General features: G+C 47.3%; 2 protein-coding genes across 3 annotated transcripts in view; one reads left to right on the top strand and one right to left on the bottom strand.

Annotated features, from left to right (window-relative positions):
- Positions 1-872: 872 nt before the first annotated feature.
- Positions 873-3,032, bottom strand: LOC129669484 (uncharacterized). The gene is made up of 3 exons (XM_055597762.1): positions 2,725-3,032; positions 2,129-2,199; positions 873-1,952 (listed from the first exon to the last, which is right to left on the bottom strand). The coding sequence occupies exons 1-3, from the start codon at positions 3,030-3,032 to the stop codon at positions 1,678-1,680; spliced, it is 654 nt and encodes a 217-aa protein (XP_055453737.1). The 3' UTR covers positions 873-1,677.
- A 43-nt stretch (positions 3,033-3,075) lies between these two features.
- Positions 3,076-19,164, top strand: part of Shisa9 (shisa family member 9) — a 328,640-nt gene continuing 312,551 nt past the window's right edge. For both annotated transcript variants that reach the window (XM_055597761.1, XM_055597760.1), the window contains exons 1-2: positions 3,076-3,716; positions 17,148-17,275. In XM_055597761.1, coding sequence (XP_055453736.1) covers positions 3,154-3,716; positions 17,148-17,275 — 691 coding nt within the window. In that variant the 5' untranslated portion in view covers positions 3,076-3,153. The remainder of the gene's footprint in view (positions 3,717-17,147; positions 17,276-19,164) is intronic.

Genomic DNA, 19,164 nt, shown 5'->3' with positions numbered 1-19,164 from the left:
TCTGTCTCTCCCCCAACCCCAATGTGTATGTGTGTGCTCTATGTGTGTGTCTCTATGTGCTTTAAGTGTGTGTGTGTGTGTGTATGTGTTCTATGTGTGCCTATGTGCTCTGTGTGTGCATATTCCTCTCAGTTCAGGTGTACACGCATGTGTACCAGTGCCTGTTGAGGCCAAATGACAACTCCAAGTGTCACTCCTTAAGACCTTAATTTTTAAAAAGATTTATCTTTTTACTTGTTTGTCTGTGTGAATTTATGTGTACCAAGTGCATGCAGATTACTGTGGAGGCCAGAGAGTGTCATATATTCCAGTACTGGACCTGTATGTGAGTGAAAGTCACTTGCTATGGGTGTTAAGGACCAAAGCTAAGTCCTCTGCAGGAGCAGTGAAGGCTCTCAACTGCTGTCTCACCAGCCTCTCACCATGCCTGAAGCGCCACAGAAGCTTAGACCAGTGGGCCACAAGTCCCAGGGATCTGCCTATCTCTACTTCCCCATAGATGCCACCATGTTCTGTGTTCTCTCTCACATTGGTTCTAGGGATTAAACTCTGGTCCTCATACTTTCATGACAAACACTTTACTATTCATGATTTGTTAAAACCTTAATTAACTGAACAACTAGCTAACATAGTTCATAAGCAGCTTTTGTCTCTGTGCTGTGGAACACAAATGAGCAAGGCTCTTTTTTGTCATATTATTTACATGGCAGTGTTTGGAGACATTAAAAAATGTAAATATATAATAAATGTAGGATGAGCGTGTTTTAGGAAGCAGCTATGCCAGGGGCTCTGGAAGCAGATCTCTTGGGTCAAATGTTAACTCCAGCATTCACTCCACAAACCACCCTGGGTAGCTCAATCAGTTTCTCCACTTTCCCACTGGGAAGATAATATTTATTAAGAGGCAGAAGGTCCAGGGGGCCATTGTGCTCAGCGGTTCCTCCACAAGCCCCCAGGTTGCCTGGTACTCAGTAGACATTGGTTTTTAATAAAAGCAAGCTGAGGGGCTATGCTGACAGCCACAGATGAATGTCAGCTGCCATCAACTCCCACACCAATGCTCGTGTTCGCAGGCCGGACAGGGTGGTGGCGGGTGTGAGTGGCCAGTGTGACAGATATGCCTCCCCCCCTTATTTCTGTGATCCTGTTGTGAGGACGCTGATGAATTGGCAGTTCTCACCCTTTTCCCAGGTGGGGGATGGTTGGAGTACAGTCTAAGGCAGCTGGTCTTGGCTTTAAGACCGGGTATGGTCTAACAAGGTGGCCCTGGGCTACATTTGTAAATCTTGCTTATTCAAAGGGAGCAGGAGCCTAGCCAAACTCTTTGATTTGGAGAAAACTTTCCACACAGTCCCAACAAACCCTCCCACAATTTTCCAATTAAGGGGCTCCCAGCATAGCATTTTACATGTGCCCCAACTTCTTGGTCCTTTGAAAATGTCCTCCAAAAGACCTGCAGCTGGAGCCGAAGAGAAGAGAGCAGTGAAAACACTGTTCCGCTGTCCATCACCCAGCCGGCTGCAAAGAGCATACTTAGTTAATAGAATTAAAAACAAACGCCAGGGCATATGGAAATACAAATTTAGCTTTTCAGCTTTGATGTGCATCCTGTTCTAGGTGCTACTGAAGTCAAATCCAAGCAGAGGACAGGAAGAAGTGGGGGAAATGGGAGAGGGCCTATGGTGGTCTCTGAGGAATCGGCCAGGGGAAAGGGAGGAAGAATGCGCAGATTTGGAAAGGCTGAAAGAGATGCTGCGAGTCTAGGAAACAAGCTCGGTGAGGATGTCGGGAAAGGGGCTCCGTGGGGACAGGGGACAGCCTGCTCTGGAGACTGTCGCGCTCGCTGCAGGAACGACAGGGTGGCTGAGGATGAGTGCCCAGGCCTTGCGCTGCGCCAAAACTGCCGGCGCAGGCGGCTCCGCGGTGTGCCCTCCTGTGGAGCTCAGCGAACGCTGCGGGGGCGAAGAGACAGAAAGCTGTGGGTCCCAGGGGCTAGGCGAGGTCCTAGGAGAGACCTTCCAGGATGAACCGCTGGCCACCTCCCCCGACCCTCCGGCATCTTCAGTGAGTTCCCAAGCCCCTATCCTGGGATGCTCACCACAGTCCAGGGTCTTGACACTTCACCCACCTTCCCAGTTTAGCCTTTGTCTTCTCTGTTCAGGGACATCCCGGGCTTGCGCCAGGCAGAAGGGCGCATCCCTAAGGAAGGGCAAAGGCTGTTCCCGCACGCCAGGGAGGTGGAGGAAGATCCTGTCTACACTGCTTCTAGTGTGTCTTAAGAGTGAGCAAGCCATCTAGTCTGTCCCGATTCTCCTAGAGTCACCCCTTGCGTGATCGACAGATTGCAACCGCAGCTTCTGCGCACGCACTCCTAGGGGGGGAAAAGCCGCGGGCGGAGCCACCTCTGAGCCTTTGCTTGGGGTGAGCCGCACCTTTCTCCCCAGAGGTGCCGGAGGTCCCGACCACGGTTCTCTTCACCTGCCCGGAAATCCGAGCTGCTCTTCCGAGCCTGGCGGCTGCGGAGCTCGCTGCTCCTACCGGAGCGGTCTCTGAAAGCCCCCCACTCGCCCCCGCCCGCCCGAGACACCTCTTCCCGCGCCCCCGCCCCTTTCGAGCTCGCGCTCGCCCTCCCCCTCACTCCTCCTCTATCCGCCCTCCTCCCCTCCCCCTTCCCTAAGGCCCTCCCTTCATTCCACAAGTGTCGCTTAGCTCTCTCCAGCGCACTTGGCGAGCTGGCGAGGTGAAGAGCATCCTGCGAGCGAGCGGACGTGGGGAGCCGAGCCCCGGGCGGCGGGCGGAGGGGAGTTACGGACACACCGACTCTCCCTTGCTCTCCGCCTCCGCCTCTCCCGGTGGCCGGCAGGACCTGCACCCCGCGCTGGCCCCCGCTCCGGCTCCGTCCCCGCCCGGCCCCGGCGCGCTCCTCCCAGGCCGGCCCTCTTCCTCGGCGCGCGGCGCGCTGGAGGCGAAGGCAGGCTGAGCCCAGCGCAGTGGCCGCCGACCACCGAGCGCCCCGCGCCGCCTCCCTGCATGTGCGGCCAGCGGCGGCCCGCAGCCCCCGCCAGCAGCCTCGGCAGCTTCGGCCGCGCGTCCAGAGGCGGCGGCAGAGGCTCCAGCGGCGACCGAGCGCTCCAGCCCGGGCTGGGAGACACGATGCGCCGAGTCCTCCGGCTGCTCCTCGGCTGCTTCCTCACCGAGCTGTGCGCCCGCATGTGCCGGGCGCAGGAGCGAGCTGGGCACGGGCAGCTGGCGCAACTGGGCGGCGTGCTGCTGCTCACGGGGGGCAACCGCTCCGGGGCCGCCTCCGGAGAGGCCGGCGAGGGAGTCGGAAGCTCGGACGCGCCACCGACTCGGGCGCCCACGCCGGACTCCTGTCGGGGCTACTTCGATGTCATGGGCCAGTGGGACCCGCCGTTCAACTGCAGCTCGGGCGACTTCATCTTCTGCTGCGGGACTTGTGGCTTCCGGTTCTGCTGCACGTTTAAGAAGCGGCGGCTGAACCAGAGCACCTGTACCAACTACGACACGCCGCTCTGGCTCAACACCGGCAAGCCCCCAGCGCGTAAGGACGACCCCCTGCACGACCCCACCAAGGACAAGACCAACCTGATCGTCTACATCATCTGCGGGGTGGTGGCTGTCATGGTGCTTGTGGGCATCTTCACCAAGCTGGGGCTGGAGAAAGCGCACCGTCCCCAAAGGGAACACATGTCCAGGTGGGATGCCCCCTCTTCGCCCTCCTCTCTGGGTCCGCTTACCTTTCCCTCCCATCCCCAGCATCCCCAGCCACCGTTCCCTTCATCCCAAGGTCTCCGATTGGGAATGTCACCCAGGACGACAACTTTCCCTTGCAGCAGGGAGCAGAGGTTCTGGGCTCAGCGCAGGTGGGGGTGAACGTTGACTGTGGAAGGGGAAGGTCTCTTTTCGCCTCGCCCACCTGCTGTCTTCTCACTAGAGGTGGTGGTGGGAGTTGAGACACACAACCGGGTCTTCAAACTCTTGGGTTTTGGGAAGAGGATCTATTTATTCTAGATGCTCCGCTCTAGGTAAACAGAGTCAGGCGAACCTGAGAGGAAGTGAGGTGTGTGTGTGTGGGGGGGGGGCGTGTGTGAGCCCTCATGCGCGTGTGTGATGGAGGAGGTAGGGAAGGAGGGAGGAAAAGAGTGAGTGCTTCCTGCAACTCGTACACTAGCGAAAATGAAGCAAAGGTTAGGCAGAGTGCGCGGAGGGGGCGAGAACAAAAGCCTCCTTCCCCAGAGCGTTGAGGGCCCTTGATTGGAACCTCATCCCCTCCTCGTTCCTTTTCTTCTTCACCATCTATCCCTCTCCGTGGTGCAGCCATCACAGGGCTGAGCACCTTGCCTGGGTTGGAGCTGACTCCAAGGCCCCCTCCACCCTTCAAGCACCTTGATTCGCCAACTTTGCCTTTCGCTCTATTCATTATGCAAGTCCCAACCCTGGGAAAGTCGCAGCAGATGGAAGAAAGCATTTGGGGATTAATGGAGCTATTTGCCTTTTTGTTTAACCCCTCCCCCAAGTGTCTGAATTGATTCCCAGAACTCAGTAACTTCGGAGGTGAAGGATGCTACTGGAGCCCAGGACCCAGGGGAGAAATGAGGGGTTAAGGTGAGGTCTGGGCAAGAGAGATGCAAAGAGAGCTACTGCGGCCAGCTGACAGCGGGATGCCTGGAGCTAAAGCCCAACTGACTTTGAGTCTAGGCATTGAAGTGACTGCGTTCTCTTCACTCTGCATCCCCCACCTCCACGAAGGGGTGTGTGTGTGAGCGAACGCGCACGTGTGCAAGCGACCCGGGTACATGTCTAAAAATCTGAACAAAGAGACCCACCAAAAATAGGCGAAGGAACATCATCACCTCACTAGTAATTGTTTTCTATTTATATGAGGAAGAGTATCCGATGAATTTTTCTTTTCCCGGAGATAAGGGGTCTGGAGGGGAAGGTGGGGAAGTTCTGATCAGTTTGGGTTAGTGGAGAGTGGTGATTTCTTGGAGGCAGGAAATATAGGCCCCCAGGGCATTCAGGAAACCCGAACCTGAACCAGCCTCCCTCCTGCTCCCCCAGGTTCACTGTCACCTGACTCAGGAGAGAAGAGCCCTGTCCCGGGAAGTCTCCTGATAGTGTCAGGCGTGTTGCCAGAGACAGCCAGCTTGCTGAAGTCTCCTTCAGGCCTTTTTGCTAAGTTCTCAACACTCCCTTTTTGGGAATTGGTGGGGAGAAGAGCAGGCTTGTGGGGAGATGGAGCTACAGCTTCAGGCTCCCTTAGACTGGTACCCTGGTCAAACCAGCTCTCATTGATGCTCAGGGGCTCAGTGGGAACCCTGCTTCCCTGTCCTAACCCCTCCTCTCAGGCAGCTCTTTTGGAGGTATTGACTGGAGTTTTTCTGCAGGTTCTAGGCAAGGTCTGTTTGGAGGCAGCATCTAGGAGTGCCCAGTGCTGGGTGGCAGAGCTTTACCTCAGGCTCTTCCTGTAAGCATTCAGGGATTCCAGAATGCAGAGGAAGTGCTTGGCCTTGGCAAGGGAGAAGCCTTGATTGTGTCACTGGCAGCTTCTTAGGTTCAAGCTGGCTGCTCTTTGACACCACCTGTATTGCTGACAGTCCCTGTTGCTAGGGGTCCCACCTTTGACTTTAAATTAGAATGTGGAGTGGGAGCCAAGTACTATTGGGCTGGCAAAGCTCTCTAGATGATTCTAATGCTCATCCAAACACTGAGAAGGAAAAGAAGGCACACCTGCTGAGCACAGGGCTGGGTGCTGGGCACTGTGAGGTGTGTGTGTGAAAACTCAGTTCTCACAGCTAGCTTATGACACAGCTGCGTTTTTTAAAAATTTATTTATTTTTTATATTAATCAAAGGTTATTTACATTGTATCCCAGCCGTAGCCCCGTCCCTCATCCCTCCCAATCCCACCCTCCCTCCCTCATCTTCTCCCTGCCCCTTTCCAAGTCCAAGTCCACTAACAGGGGAGGACCTCCTTCCCTTCCATGTGACTCTAGTTTATCAAGTCTCTTCAGGACTGGCTGCAATGTTTTCTTCTGTGGCCTGGCAAGGCTGCTCCTCCCGTGTGAGGGGGGGGCACAGCTGCTTTTTTAATTCTCTGTTTACATAGGAGAAAATCATGGCACGGTGAAGTGGCTTTGCTCAAAGTCACTCAATTAGAAGAAAATTGTGACATCAAAGCACTGGGTCCAACTCATTTGTACCTGAGTGAGATGTTTTCTGGCCCACTCAGGATCGGGGGAACTTCCCACGGTGCAGAGTTTTCCATTCTTGCTATGGGGATTGAGACTCAGTATGTTTGGAGTGGGCCCAGCACACTCTTTCAGTGAATTTGAGATCTGGGAGAAACACTGGCCTTTAGTTTGGGAATATTTTACGAAGGAAGGAGTTTAATTCAAGAGAAAAGTGGAGGGCTGTGTGACTCTTTTTGCATTCGGTAGCTTGTTTTCCCCACTTGATTAACCTTTCTGTGGTACCCAGGCTGCCCCAGGTCTCTCCGCATGCATCACATGCTGCCATGTCCTTAATCATGTGGAGCCCAGTGCGGCAACTGGCTGATGGTGGCAATTTGCCTGATGGTGCCAACAGATCCTTCAGCCGGGACCAGTGCTCCAAGCTTAGCGAAGAGGCTGGTCTGAGGGTAGGCACATTCCAGGTGACAGTAACCTGCCAGGTACAGCCTCTTAGTGTTTGTCAGGAGCTCAGGGATGTGGAAAGGGGCATTGGTCTCATTTTTTCCTGGGAAGCACCTTGTCAAGGACATGCAGGTGGCAGCATTCCTCTGCACACTTTATCCCAGTGACTAGGAAAGTTATGTTTTTCGATGGAGGCTCCCAGCATGTCAGAATGCATGTTTGGAGTCCTTGGTGTTTGGTCTGCTTCCCTCTGGGCAGAGGAGGATGGAGAAGAAAGAGAAGGATAGCTACCAGGAGGGGTGGGGAGAACCCATGCCATCTTGTAAGGACTAGGGAGATGGCTCAGTGGGGGAGAGTTCTGCTGTGCAAGCGTGAGGACCCCGGTTCAAATCCCAGCACCCACATAAAAAGCCACACCAGTGGTGAATGTCTGTAGCCCTAGTGTTAGAAGTGTTAGCCAGTTGGTGAGCTCCAGGTTCAGTGAAATACCCTGTTCCCAAACTTAAGGTAGAGAGCAGTAGAACAGAGCTTCAGACACTGATCTCTGATTTCCACATGTCTCCCCACAGTCAAATGCACCCCTTTTAAGTATACAATGCTGTAGAGGGGGAGAAAGAGGGAGGGAGAAGGAGAACTGTGGAGCCACCTCCCCAGCATCATGACAGTAGCCACAGGCAGTCGCTGTTTACCGGAGGTGCGGCTGCAATGGTGGTAACTATGGCCAGCAACGCTCCTGAAAAGTTATCTTTTGGTTCTGCATAGTGTTACTGTTTATGTCTCTTAAAAGTTTTCTGTGTATTGTTTTTGAGATAGAGTTTGATCATATGGCCTAGGCTGGCCTCCAACTCGTGATCTTCTCACTCCAGGTTCCCAGGGAATGGGTTTGTAAGCGTGTGCCACCATAAGTTTCCACTGGAGAAAATGTGAAGATGCAAAAACCTTGAAGGGATGCAATGGCCTGTAGAGCATCCTTAACCTGAATCAGGGTCTGTCACCCTCGGCACCATTTACACCCAGGGATGCATAGCGACTTCTGTGCTGGGAGCTGCTTTGCACATTGTAGGGTGTCTGGCAGCATTCTGGACCTCTACCCACTAATTCGATGACACCTCCACACCTGCCATGATAGTAGAAATTGTCACTAGACACTCAGTTGACAGAGGGGAGTAAAATCTCCATGCTTAGAAGCACCAATCTTGATTAAATCAGCTTTACACTTTTGTCAAATTTGCTTAATTGTTATGCTTTCTTTCTGTTTCTTTTTCCTTGTCTCTCCCTTCCCTTCATTTCCCTTCCCTCCCCCTCCTTCTTCCCTTTCTTCCTCTCTCTTTTTCCTTCCTTTCTCCCTCTTCTTCATTCTTGCCTCCTTCCTGCCTGTCCTTCTTGCCTTCCTTCCTCTCATCCCACACCCACCTCCAGCTGAACCATTTGAAAATAAGTTGTAGACACACCATTCAGTCGCCACATACTTACAGCATGGGTCTCCTAAAAAAAACATTTCCCCCACACAATACAATTCCATGATCATAACTTACAAAGAGAACGAAAATGCCACACTGTCATTATGTGTCCAATCATATCAAAGTATCCTTCTCACACCATAGATGTCCTTCAGAGTTTGGCTTTAAGTCTGGATCTGGTAAAGAGGTGTTGCTGTATTTGGCTGTAAAGTCTCTTCCACCCCTAATATCCATGCTATTTTAAAACCAATTTCAAGTCAGTAGCTAGTATTGAAAAACTGGACCCCTCAGAATTCCAGTCTCTAATTTCCCGACCAGTCTGGGAGATCTGTGACCCTGCATCTGGAGTTTTCACCTAGCAACCACTGTTTGTGTCAGGTAGTGACCTTCCCCTTAAGACAGAGATTTTTGGTCTATCTCAGTCACTGACTGCCCTCCCAACTCACTTACCATGTCACCTGTAGACCCTGGAGAGTCATGAATGACACATGTTCCCAGTAGATGTAGTGAAGTCTCTTAATATTTGGGTGACCTTGGGAAGGCTGCTTCACATTTCGGATATTCCACTTCTCATCTGCAGGTTGAGAATTTGCTGTGAAACAGACTTGGAAAGCGATTGTCATAGGTCCTATCTGGAGTCACTAGCTAGTATCCTTCTCACTGGAATGCTTCCTCTTGTCCACCGAAGGGACCCCAGTGCCCAGTCTGTGCTCTGTGACAGTCTAAGCTCTATGGATTTGCATTTCCCTCTGATCACAGGAAGCTGGCAGACTTTGAGCAGGAAGGACGGCTTGTGTGTGACTAGATGACATGTACTGCAAAGTGCTGTCTGGGGTGTCGAAGAACCAACCCGTGTTAGATTTGCAATTTTGCCACAAGCTTATGTGTAAATTCTCATTTAATTTCATACCCCTCCCCCACAAGGTAGCTTCTGTGACTGTCTGCCATTTACGGAGGCACAGACTGCTTTCCAAGAGAGTGAACACCCACCCAGTGAGCTAGAGGAGACTGACTTTAAACCCAGACAGCCTGAAGCAGGAAGCAGGTTCTTGGTCTTGAGGCTGCACTGCACTGGAGTATGGACCTGTAAGGACCCCTACCTAGTCTTCCCAGATCCTAAATTGATGCTCAATGCCCTGAAGACAGCAGTGTGCACTAGGGCCTGTTCTGGGAGTCCGTGTGAGATCAAGTCAGGGAATGTTTTATGTACCTTCCCTGGCAGGATTAGACTTCTGGTGGAAACACTGGGGAGGCAACCTTGAGGGCAGAAGTGTATGTTTGGAGCTCTCTCCCCTTGAAGCTAGTTGGAAACACATGTTGTTTTTCCCACCTTCAAACATAATAAAAAAAAATCCAAGCCAGTAAAAAATAAATCCATGTGAGCAAATGACATAGCAGTGTCCTGTATGATTTTGAAAAATATGTTAGAAGAGCCATAATTCTTCATAAAGACATGATATCAAGTGGCAAATGCCCCCTTGCACTGGCCTTTTCTGTGGCCTCCCAGCACCCCTCTGATCTGCTCATCTTTCTGAGCATCTGTGGTTATTCTGAGGTTTCCCAAGCTGGAGAATCCTCTGTGTTGACACAGGAAGTACCCATTTTTATTGCAGGACTGAAATCTGCTTCATGGATGCATAACTTACAGTCAGTACTCACATTTTGATTATAGATTTTGATGAGCTTTGATATTTGTTTACACTAGTGTAAACCACCACTCTAGAAAGTTTGATTTTGACCATTGTCCTTGTGTTCTGAGCTATGAATGAAATTTCTTGTGCAAGACATGATGCTCAGGAAGCCCACTGATGGGTTTAATACTCAGGACATAAACTTGGAATGTGGCTTTGTTGGTAGAGTACTTGCCTAGCATGCATGAATCCCTGGGTTTGAGTCCCATCACTGCATAACACCAGGCATAGTGGTGCACACCTATACTCCTATCTCTGTGGTTGGGGTGGGTTGGCAGGAGAATCAACAGTTCAAGGTCATGTTCACCTATATAGGGAATTTGAGGCTAACCTCTAATAATATGAGATCCTGTCTTAAAACAAAACATACTAACCAAAAACAAGCAAGCAAAGAACACACATCTCCAGACCCTTGGCTGTTTCAGGCCAGGTGGTGGAATTCCGTTTGGAAATATTGACACCTTGTGTTTGTTTTTTGTGTCAGAAAGAAAAGTGATATATGTTTCCATTTTGTCCTCCAGCCAGGCCCACACTCAGTCCTCTTTCATTAGCTCTGAAATGGCAGGTCCAGGAAGCCCCCTATGTCCTCTCAAGCTTAGCTTCCCCACTTCTCCCCATGCTACAGCTTAGTGCTCAATGTTATTTCCTTCCCTTTATAACATGGTCTCAAAGTAAGTTACTGATTTTTCAGTTGATTGGTTTATTATCTGTCTCTTTCCATTATCATTCATAGCAAGGAATGTAGGGACAAACATTCCATAGCTGTTTCTTGAGTACCTAATATAGAGAGTTCTGTTGCTGGCATTCTGTTTTATATGACATAAACCACTCCATCCATCCATCCATCCATCCATCCATCCTCCCACCCACCCACCCACCTACTCATTCATTCATCCATTCATTTTCCATCCATTCATCCACCTATCTACCTACCCTTTCATCCATCCATCCATCCATCCATCCATCCATCCATCCATCCATTTATGCATTTATCTATCCATTCATCCACCCACCCACCATCCATCCATCCATTCCCCAACCTATCTACCCATTTATTCATTCATCTATTAATCTATTCATCCATTCATTCATTTACCCATTCATCTATCAATCCATTTATCCATTCATTTACCCACCCATTCATATATCCATCCATCCATCCATCCATCCATCCATCCATCCATCCATCCATCCATCCTTCATCTATCTAATGGATGTTTATTGAATACTTACTTTATGGCCAACACTGAGCTAGTACTCTAAAAGGGTAGTGACAGATGCAGTTGCAATTCTTTGTTTCACAGGGCTCTTAGTCACATATTGGAGGGATAGGCAACACATAATGAAATGTACAGGAAAATTGTCACTAGATTGAAGCTTATGAAATTGCTAATATTCAATCGTTTTTCAACCTCAAAGATACAATTGTCAGTAAAATTGTTCTGAACTGGGTTAAGAGAGTGTGTGTGGCAGGGGTGGGGAGACAAAGGAATCTAGGTGTAGCTACTTCTGTGAGGGATCAGAAGCAGAATCAATACATCAAAGTTAACACATCAAAAGCCTTATTGTATGGAGTTATAAAGTCCCAAATTTGCCAAGCTGGTATCTCAGATCAAGCCTGAAGGCTGACAGAAAGGATTCCACAGAACCAGGAAGGACCAATGCTTGAGTCTCACAGCCACCTGGCAGGAGAATTCTGTTAGTTGGGGAAGGATCAATCTCTTTATTCAGACCTTCAAATGGCTGACTATGGCCTACCCACATTACAATGAGAATTCTACCTTCCTTAGTTTACTAATTAATCCAAAACACTCTCAGAAACACTCAGAAAACTATTTTATCAAACATCTGGGCACAATGTGGCCGATTATTATAGTGCATATAGCATTGGTAGCAGCTTGATGTTCATTGATTGTTTATGGACCAGCAGTATTGACATCACCTAGCAGCTTGGGCAAAATCTTAGGTCCTATCTTGGTTATTGAATCAGAATCTGGCTTTTAACAAGAATTTCAGATAATCTTATGTCCTCTACAAGCACACCGAAACCAAACAGACACCAGGACCATTTGTCAAACCCTTAAATCTTGGTTTGTTTTGCTTGTTATAAGTGGAAGGTCCTTCCCACTGATTCATTACAAGTTTTGACACATCCCTACTTAAAAATGCTTTTATCATGCACACCATAATATGCTAATTTTTGTAATTAGTATATTCTAGGGCCTATGAACAAATATGAAGAGTGTTATAAGCATGCATAAGAAAAGTTTTGGACTTTGTAGAAGGTGGAAAAATAAACATTACTTTGAAGTCTATAGTTATTTGTGATGTCTTCTTGCTCCCACTAACTACAATCCTTAGGCACTGTATACATTAACAATGATGTTCCACACACACAAATAAATGCATGCTTTGAATATTCTTCTTGAGAGTTTTGATTATTTTTTGGATGACTTTATTTGGACCTGAATGGATCAGTCCGGTTTTAACATTGTAAGAAGCTAATGGAGAGTAGCATTCCCTTTTCTTTCTTTTTTGTCCATCTCTTTCTCCTTCTCCTCCTCTTTTCTCCATCTCTATTTCCCTCCCATACCGCTCCATCTCCTCCATCTCCATTTCCTCCAACTCATGTCCATCTGCTCCATCTCATCTCCATCTCTGCCATCTCCATCTCTTCCATCTCCACTATCTCCATCATTCCATATCCCCTATTCCGCAATTTTTGCCATCTCGTCTCTATCACCTCCATCTTTTCCATCTCCATCTCTGTCTTCATTTCCTCCTTCTCATCTCTGCCTCCATCTCCATCATCTCCATCTCCTTTATCTCCATCTCCATCATCTCCAAATTTTCCATCTCCATCTCTGTCTCTTCCATCTCCATCTCTTCCACCATCTCCTCCATCTCCTCCATATTCATCTCCTCTTTCACTATATCCTCCATCTCCATATCTATCTTCATCTCTATCTCCATCTCCTCCATTCCTTCATCTCCAACATCTCCCTTTCCTCCATATTCATACATACCTCTCTATCTTTATCTCCTCCATCTCCATCTCTTCCATCTCCATCTCTTGTATCTCCATCATCTCCATCTCTATCTCCATCTCCTTCATCGCCATTGCTATCTCCATCTTCTCTGTCTCTTTCATTTCCATTTCCTTTACTATCATTTCCATCTCCATTTCCTCCATTCCTCTATCTCCATTTTCTTCATTTCATCTCATCTCTATCTCCATCTCCTTTATCTCCATTGCTGTCTCCATCTTCTCCATCTCAGTCTCTTCCATCTCCTTTCCCTTTATCTCCTCTGTCTCCATCACCATCTCCTCCATTCCTCTCTCTCCATTTTCTTCATTTCATTCTCATCTCTATCTCCATCTCTTCCATCTCATCTCTATCTCTACTTAATCTCTATCTCTTGTTTCTCTTCCCTCTCATTCCCTTTTTCTTTAATTTCTGTTCCCATCTCTTTTCTTCCTCTGTTCTCTTTTTACCATTTTCCATGTTCTGTTTCTTGTTGGGGACTCACAATGTAGCCTAAGCTGCCCTTGAACTCCCCATGTAACCTAGGGTAGTTTCAAACTTACCATATTCCTGCATCAACAGGAATTTCCATTTCTGGATTACAGGCGTAATCATACCAGCACACCTTGCCTACCCATTGTTGCTTGCACTGGCAACTTTGTAGAGGACTCTTTATAATGATCAGCTGATCTAAAGTTTATAAGTTAATAAGTTTATAATTAAGTTTATTATTTGTATGTTTAATGAAGTTTATAATTTAATATGCACCATCTCTTTGGGACACACCTGCCTGAAGTAAGGGTCCTGGTGAGGGTGTTTCTGGTTGCCTTCCTCGACTTTCGGTCCCCGACTCCCATCATGTGCTGTGTGGATCCAGTGTAGACAGTGACATCAACATACAGTTTTCTCATTTTAATGACTAAAGGTCACATATTGACATTGCCTTTCCTATACCATACCATTTTATGCAGTTTCTAGAGTGAGCTAAGCATGCTGTTGCCCTTCCTCACCTGGAAAATGGAGCTCTCTAGATCTTGGTCACATTGCATGCACTGGGAAAGACAGCCCTGGGAGAAAGTTGTCTGTGACTTGGAGGCTGGACTATCCCAATTCCCAGCACTCAGAAGCTGCTCGGGGATCGGAGGATGGCAGTAGCAGCCAGCTTCGAGGTTGCCTCTGAAAAGTTGACTGTTTCAGCGTTTTGGGAGTGAGCTCATGGGAAATCTGATGAAAGTCATGGCTTCTTTGCTTAACAACAATAACAACAAAAGCACAAACAAATTTTCCATTCAATTCCAGAGGAATTCAGCGATCCTTTGAAGCCCAGGATGAAGAGCCTGTTTAGAAGTGAAAAAGGCAAGTTAGGTTTGCAAGGCCCTCTCCATCTCAGAACTCCCCTTCCCTGATGCCTCCCTGTGTTTCAGACCATGCCTATTGAAGAGGTAGGAAAGGGCATGAACTTTGATTCCAGGTATTCAGGAGTGGGACTCCACTCACTCCTTTGCAAGTAGTAAAGCTCATGTGGGCAATTCCTTACGCTGTAAAGTGGGTTATGACAATCCATACCTTGCGATGTTCCCCTCTGTTTGCCCTGTTCCAGCTTTATTAGCTTGCTTGCCTGTTTCTCTGATGTCTTTCCAGCATCAGAGCCTTTGTGTTTTTCTGTATGTTCAGCCTGATATGTCCATCACCTTCATGTGTATGAGTTAGCTTTCTGTTACTGCAACAAACATCTGAGCTGATAATCAACAAAGAAAAGGTTTCAGCTCATGATCTGTTGACGTTGGTAGTGAGGCAGCATGTCTTCACAGGGGCTTGTGGTGGAACACATCTGTTCTCTTCATGGCCAGAAGGGCAAACAGCAAGCAAGAGGAGGTGGCCGGGTCCCACAGTACTTTGAGGACATGCCTCCAAAGACTGAAGATCTCCAGCAATCCCTGCTGCTGAAGTTCCCACCGTGCCTACAGTGTTATGATGGAAACTAAGCTTTGATGTGAACCTTTGAGGGACCACCCAGGTCCAAGCTATGGCATCTCATGACCAGCCCATCTCTGCTCACTCAAGTCTCACCTCTTCATAAAATGTCCTGGTATCTCTCCCCATCCCTCTAATTTTTGTCTGAGTCACTAAGTCAAATGAAGCGCTAACTACCACCCCCCTCTCCTCCAAAAACTTTATCTGTTAGTAGTCAGCTCCCACTCCCTCTCTCCCACATAGCCTCTGGCAACTATGATTTTACTTTCTCTTTATGGATTTGGCTGTTCTAAACATTTGCTGTAAACAAAACTATATAACTCAGGCCTTTTGTTTGCTTTCTTTCACTGTTCTTAAGGTTCTCAAGTTTCATTCATGTTGGGGCTGGTGTCAAGGCTCTATTTTTCCTCTTCATGGCTGAGTAATATTCCATTTCCTATACTGCATTCTGCTTATTGGCTGATGGACATTTGGGCTGTTTCTACTTTTGGCTGTTGTTATGGTGCCTGACTATTGGCTGCATTGTTCTTTGTTTGTTTATTTCAGCTCTTGCTTATTTTTATTTAACATACTTATTTTTATTTCTCTCCCCATAGAATGTAAGCTCCAGGAAGGCCACGACCTCCTTCAGCTTGTGCAGTGCCATATCCCCAGGGCCTCATGTCATGCATGGTACACTGTAGACAATAAATATCTTTTGAATGAACAAATGTGTGCAAGCTGTTGTTATTCTCCTTTCTCTTAATGGATTCCACCCTGTCCTCTAACCCCTGCAGGACTATTACTGACCTAGGTCTCTTTCCCTTTAGACTTCTCCCTGGCTGTGTTTCTTACCATAGCCTACCACCCCAACCACTTTCATCATGCAGCGTCTCTGTTGCTCTAGTACAGACTCAAGATTGAACTTGAGCAAACAGTTGGCACATGGTCAGAGCTTCCAGAAACTCTTCCCACATGCCCACCTCTGGGGTCTTTAGTATCTGGATTCAGATGAATATAGAAAGTTCCATCATGTTGCTGTGTGCCTTTAGCTGTGAACATCACTGCCAGGATGACTTCAGCAGAGAGGCTCTGCTGAGCTCCCAGGAGTCTGTGCGGACCCCTCCAAAGCAATCTATCTCATGTGATGTAGATCCTGAGAGTGCATTTGGATCAGAATGTCTGGGTGTATCCCCTAAAACATGGCTTGCAGGTGTGTACCTCTTCCTGGCCCAAGAGGAGATCAATATGAAGATGTTCATCGAAGAGTTGGTCCCTGGGATGTTCGTAATTACAGAGATGCATCCACTGGTTTTCACAGAACACCTCTATGCTTGTAGTTGGCACTCACTGTGGCTGGTTGGTTCCTCCATCTTACTAGGCTTGTAGATGGAGACAGCCATTCCTGCAGGTAGGTAGATGCGGGACTGAGGAGGCTGGAGAACTTTGTTGTGTTTGCGAGACATGGAATCAACTGTCAGCTCCATGTGATGTACAAAAGGGGAAACAGAAGAAGGGTCAAGAAGACCAAATATGTGAAAGAATTTACATGCAAATAACACTCCAGTACTACATACATTTAAGGGTACTTGCATGTCTATAAACCCACATATCATGGAAGGTAAATAAAGAAGGGAGGTGTGTTGGTAGGTCTGACCATAGGGTGTGACATCTGTCTGACAGTTGTCTCTGTTCTAAGCTTACATCTTGTTATGAAGGTCATTGATATTAGCTAAACTGTGTTTCCATCCTCTTAAAATAAGTAAAAAGAAAAGATGGCTAAAGTTTTTGTGCTATACACTGGCTATGTGGCCTTGAACAGGTTAACTCACCACCCTGAGCCTTGGTTTATTCTTCTGTAAAGGAGCAATACTCCTTGGAAGCCTACAGGAAGGTCTATATTCTTTTGCTTAGGTAAGGGAAGCCATTACTTTACACATTACCCTAGTGATTCACTTCTTTACTAACATTTAGGCCATGGCTAAGCAAGAAGTGTATCTGTGTTAAGCATAGAGAACTCAGCCTCTGGGGTGGAGCCACATTGCATGGACTCATCATCTGTCCCCTTCAGCAGCACCATCGGGCCAGTGAGCCACAAGTGACTGTGTAACCTCTGACCTCCTCAGTAGCTCCATTTGGTGGATGACCTTGCCAGTGAACAGTGTAGAGTGACAGTGTAACCTCTGCTCAAAGTCAATGTATTTATTACTTCTTTGTTTTCTTCTGCTCTATTCCTAACTGGAACAGTGGCTCTTTGGAAGGGATGGCTTTGTCTTTTGTGCAATCTGGGTGGAGTTGAGCACATGGCAGGTTCTCACTGCCATATTGTGAATGAGCAGAGTTCTGTTTTTTGTTTCTCCAGGGCCCTTGCGGATGTCATGAGGCCACAGGGCCACTGCAGCCCTGGCCACACGGAGAGAGATCTTAACATTGTCGTCCACGTGCAGCACTATGAGAACGTGGACACACGAGCCCCCGTAAATAACCTCCGTAAGTACAGGCGCACTGGCCATTTCCAGCTCTGTGGGAGCATGCCATGGCTAACATGGGGGCAGATTCCCTAGGCTGCTCAAAGATGAGGGAAAAGATTGCTTTGCTCTGTGTAATGCTGAGTTTGGCACTGGAAGAATTGACTTGGTTGTTTTCTCTGTAAAATAGTGATCCATTGAGTTGGTTCTTCTGTTAATTACTGATGACTTGATTGCTTCATCATTGCTGATCTATTAATTTGGTGGTCATGTTGGATACTTACTTAAACAATGGGTTGTTTTATTGGTTGGATTTAGGTTGTTAATTTGTTTATTTAATAATCTTTCTCATTGGTTCATGTTGGGTTGTGTTAGCTATCAGTTCATCTTGAGTGAATCATTGGTTAACCAATAGCCCATTGTTTTATTTGCCTTCTGAGGTTGATTAGTCGTTACTTTTAGGTTTTATGTTTCTTTCAACAAACATCAAATTTTATTTTTAAAAACATGAAATGAGCTTAACAAAAAGACCTATATCATACTCAACTCTGCTGTGTGTGTGTGTGTGTGTGTGTGTGTGTGTGTGTACAGGCTTCTTTTGCTGTTATGTTTCAGTAGCTGTTCTTGCTGGGACAGTGTGTCCTTGGGGATCCTGGTTTATTTCCACAGGTTTTCTTTCCTTCCAAAGGTCTGCACAACACACAACGGAGCTGATGCTCCAGTTAGGAGTTGAGGAACAATGAGGTTGTTTGTATTTCACAAGTGCACATTATTTCGTTGGTCATTCCCAGAAAACATGTTTTCAGATCAAAGCAATGTGAAAATCATGATTGAAAGCAGCAGAGACAGGCAGTTGGAAGGGTGCATCAAACCACAGTTGGAGGCTCCCAAAGGCAGCCGAAGCATTGGAATCATTGCTACTTTCCCAGAAAGCATATCCTTTGCTGAAACTCCCCACCACTGCAAAGCTTGTTCGTTTGCTGAGTCATAGTTTCAGACTGTTACATTGCAAATTTTACAATTGGTGGGTAAGGAAGAGGTCTTTGACATAGATGGTATGACTTCTCTGATTTTATATGATGATAATTTTTCATGGTCTTGGAAATTTTGGAAGCGTATTGGCAATGACAGTATCTGATATTGACATGGGTAGGAAAATGGGCCACCCAACAGGATGTTTCAGTTTCTTTATATTAAACAATTATATACAAGTTATCTGTGAATGGGATCATAAAATGGTATCAGAGATCAACACACAGCAGCACAAATACACAAGCATTTTCTTTTGGAACATGTATGCCCACACCCTGCAGACCCTGAAGAGAAATGTGGCAGCCATGGCACGGCAGTTCTGTATCTGGCTTAAACAGACGTGAACACCTGCTCTTTCCAAGTTTGACAAATGTGGACCCCAAATGGCATGAACCAATGAAGGCCATCAAAGCAAAGATGTGGTGTGGAGTTTTTGGCTGTGGAGGCTGCTGGCTAAAGTCTCTGTCCCGAGATGATTTTGAACCACACTGAAGTTGTTCACTGAACAGCAAGCTTACCCAGCTTTCATCACCACACAGGCAAAAGGTCAGAGAAGGAGTGCTAATTAATCTTGCTTAAATAAGGACTTTTGTTTAAAGTTATGCTGAAGATAAGTGACTGCTCAAGATGGATGTCCAAGGACTGAATAATTCAAGTGTCTCTATCAGAGGCCACTTTGCTGTGTGTATGAGTCTTCTTTGGGTCTATACTTGTGCCTTGATGATTGATGTTTTTTAATACTAAGGGTGGGATCTAGGCTGTGTTTGGGTAGGATGGCATTATATTACTGACTCACATTCCCAGTCTTTCTCTTTCTCTTTCTTTCTTTCTTTCTTTCTTTCTTTCTTTCTTTCTTTCTTTCTTTCTTTCTTTCTTTCT

Source organism: Psammomys obesus, unplaced genomic scaffold (genome assembly GCF_907164565.1).
Source record: "Psammomys obesus unplaced genomic scaffold, mPsaObe1.curated_primary_1811, whole genome shotgun sequence".
Classification (NCBI taxonomy): Eukaryota; Metazoa; Chordata; class Mammalia; order Rodentia; family Muridae; genus Psammomys; species Psammomys obesus.
This window is presented reverse-complemented; position numbering and strand designations above follow the sequence as displayed.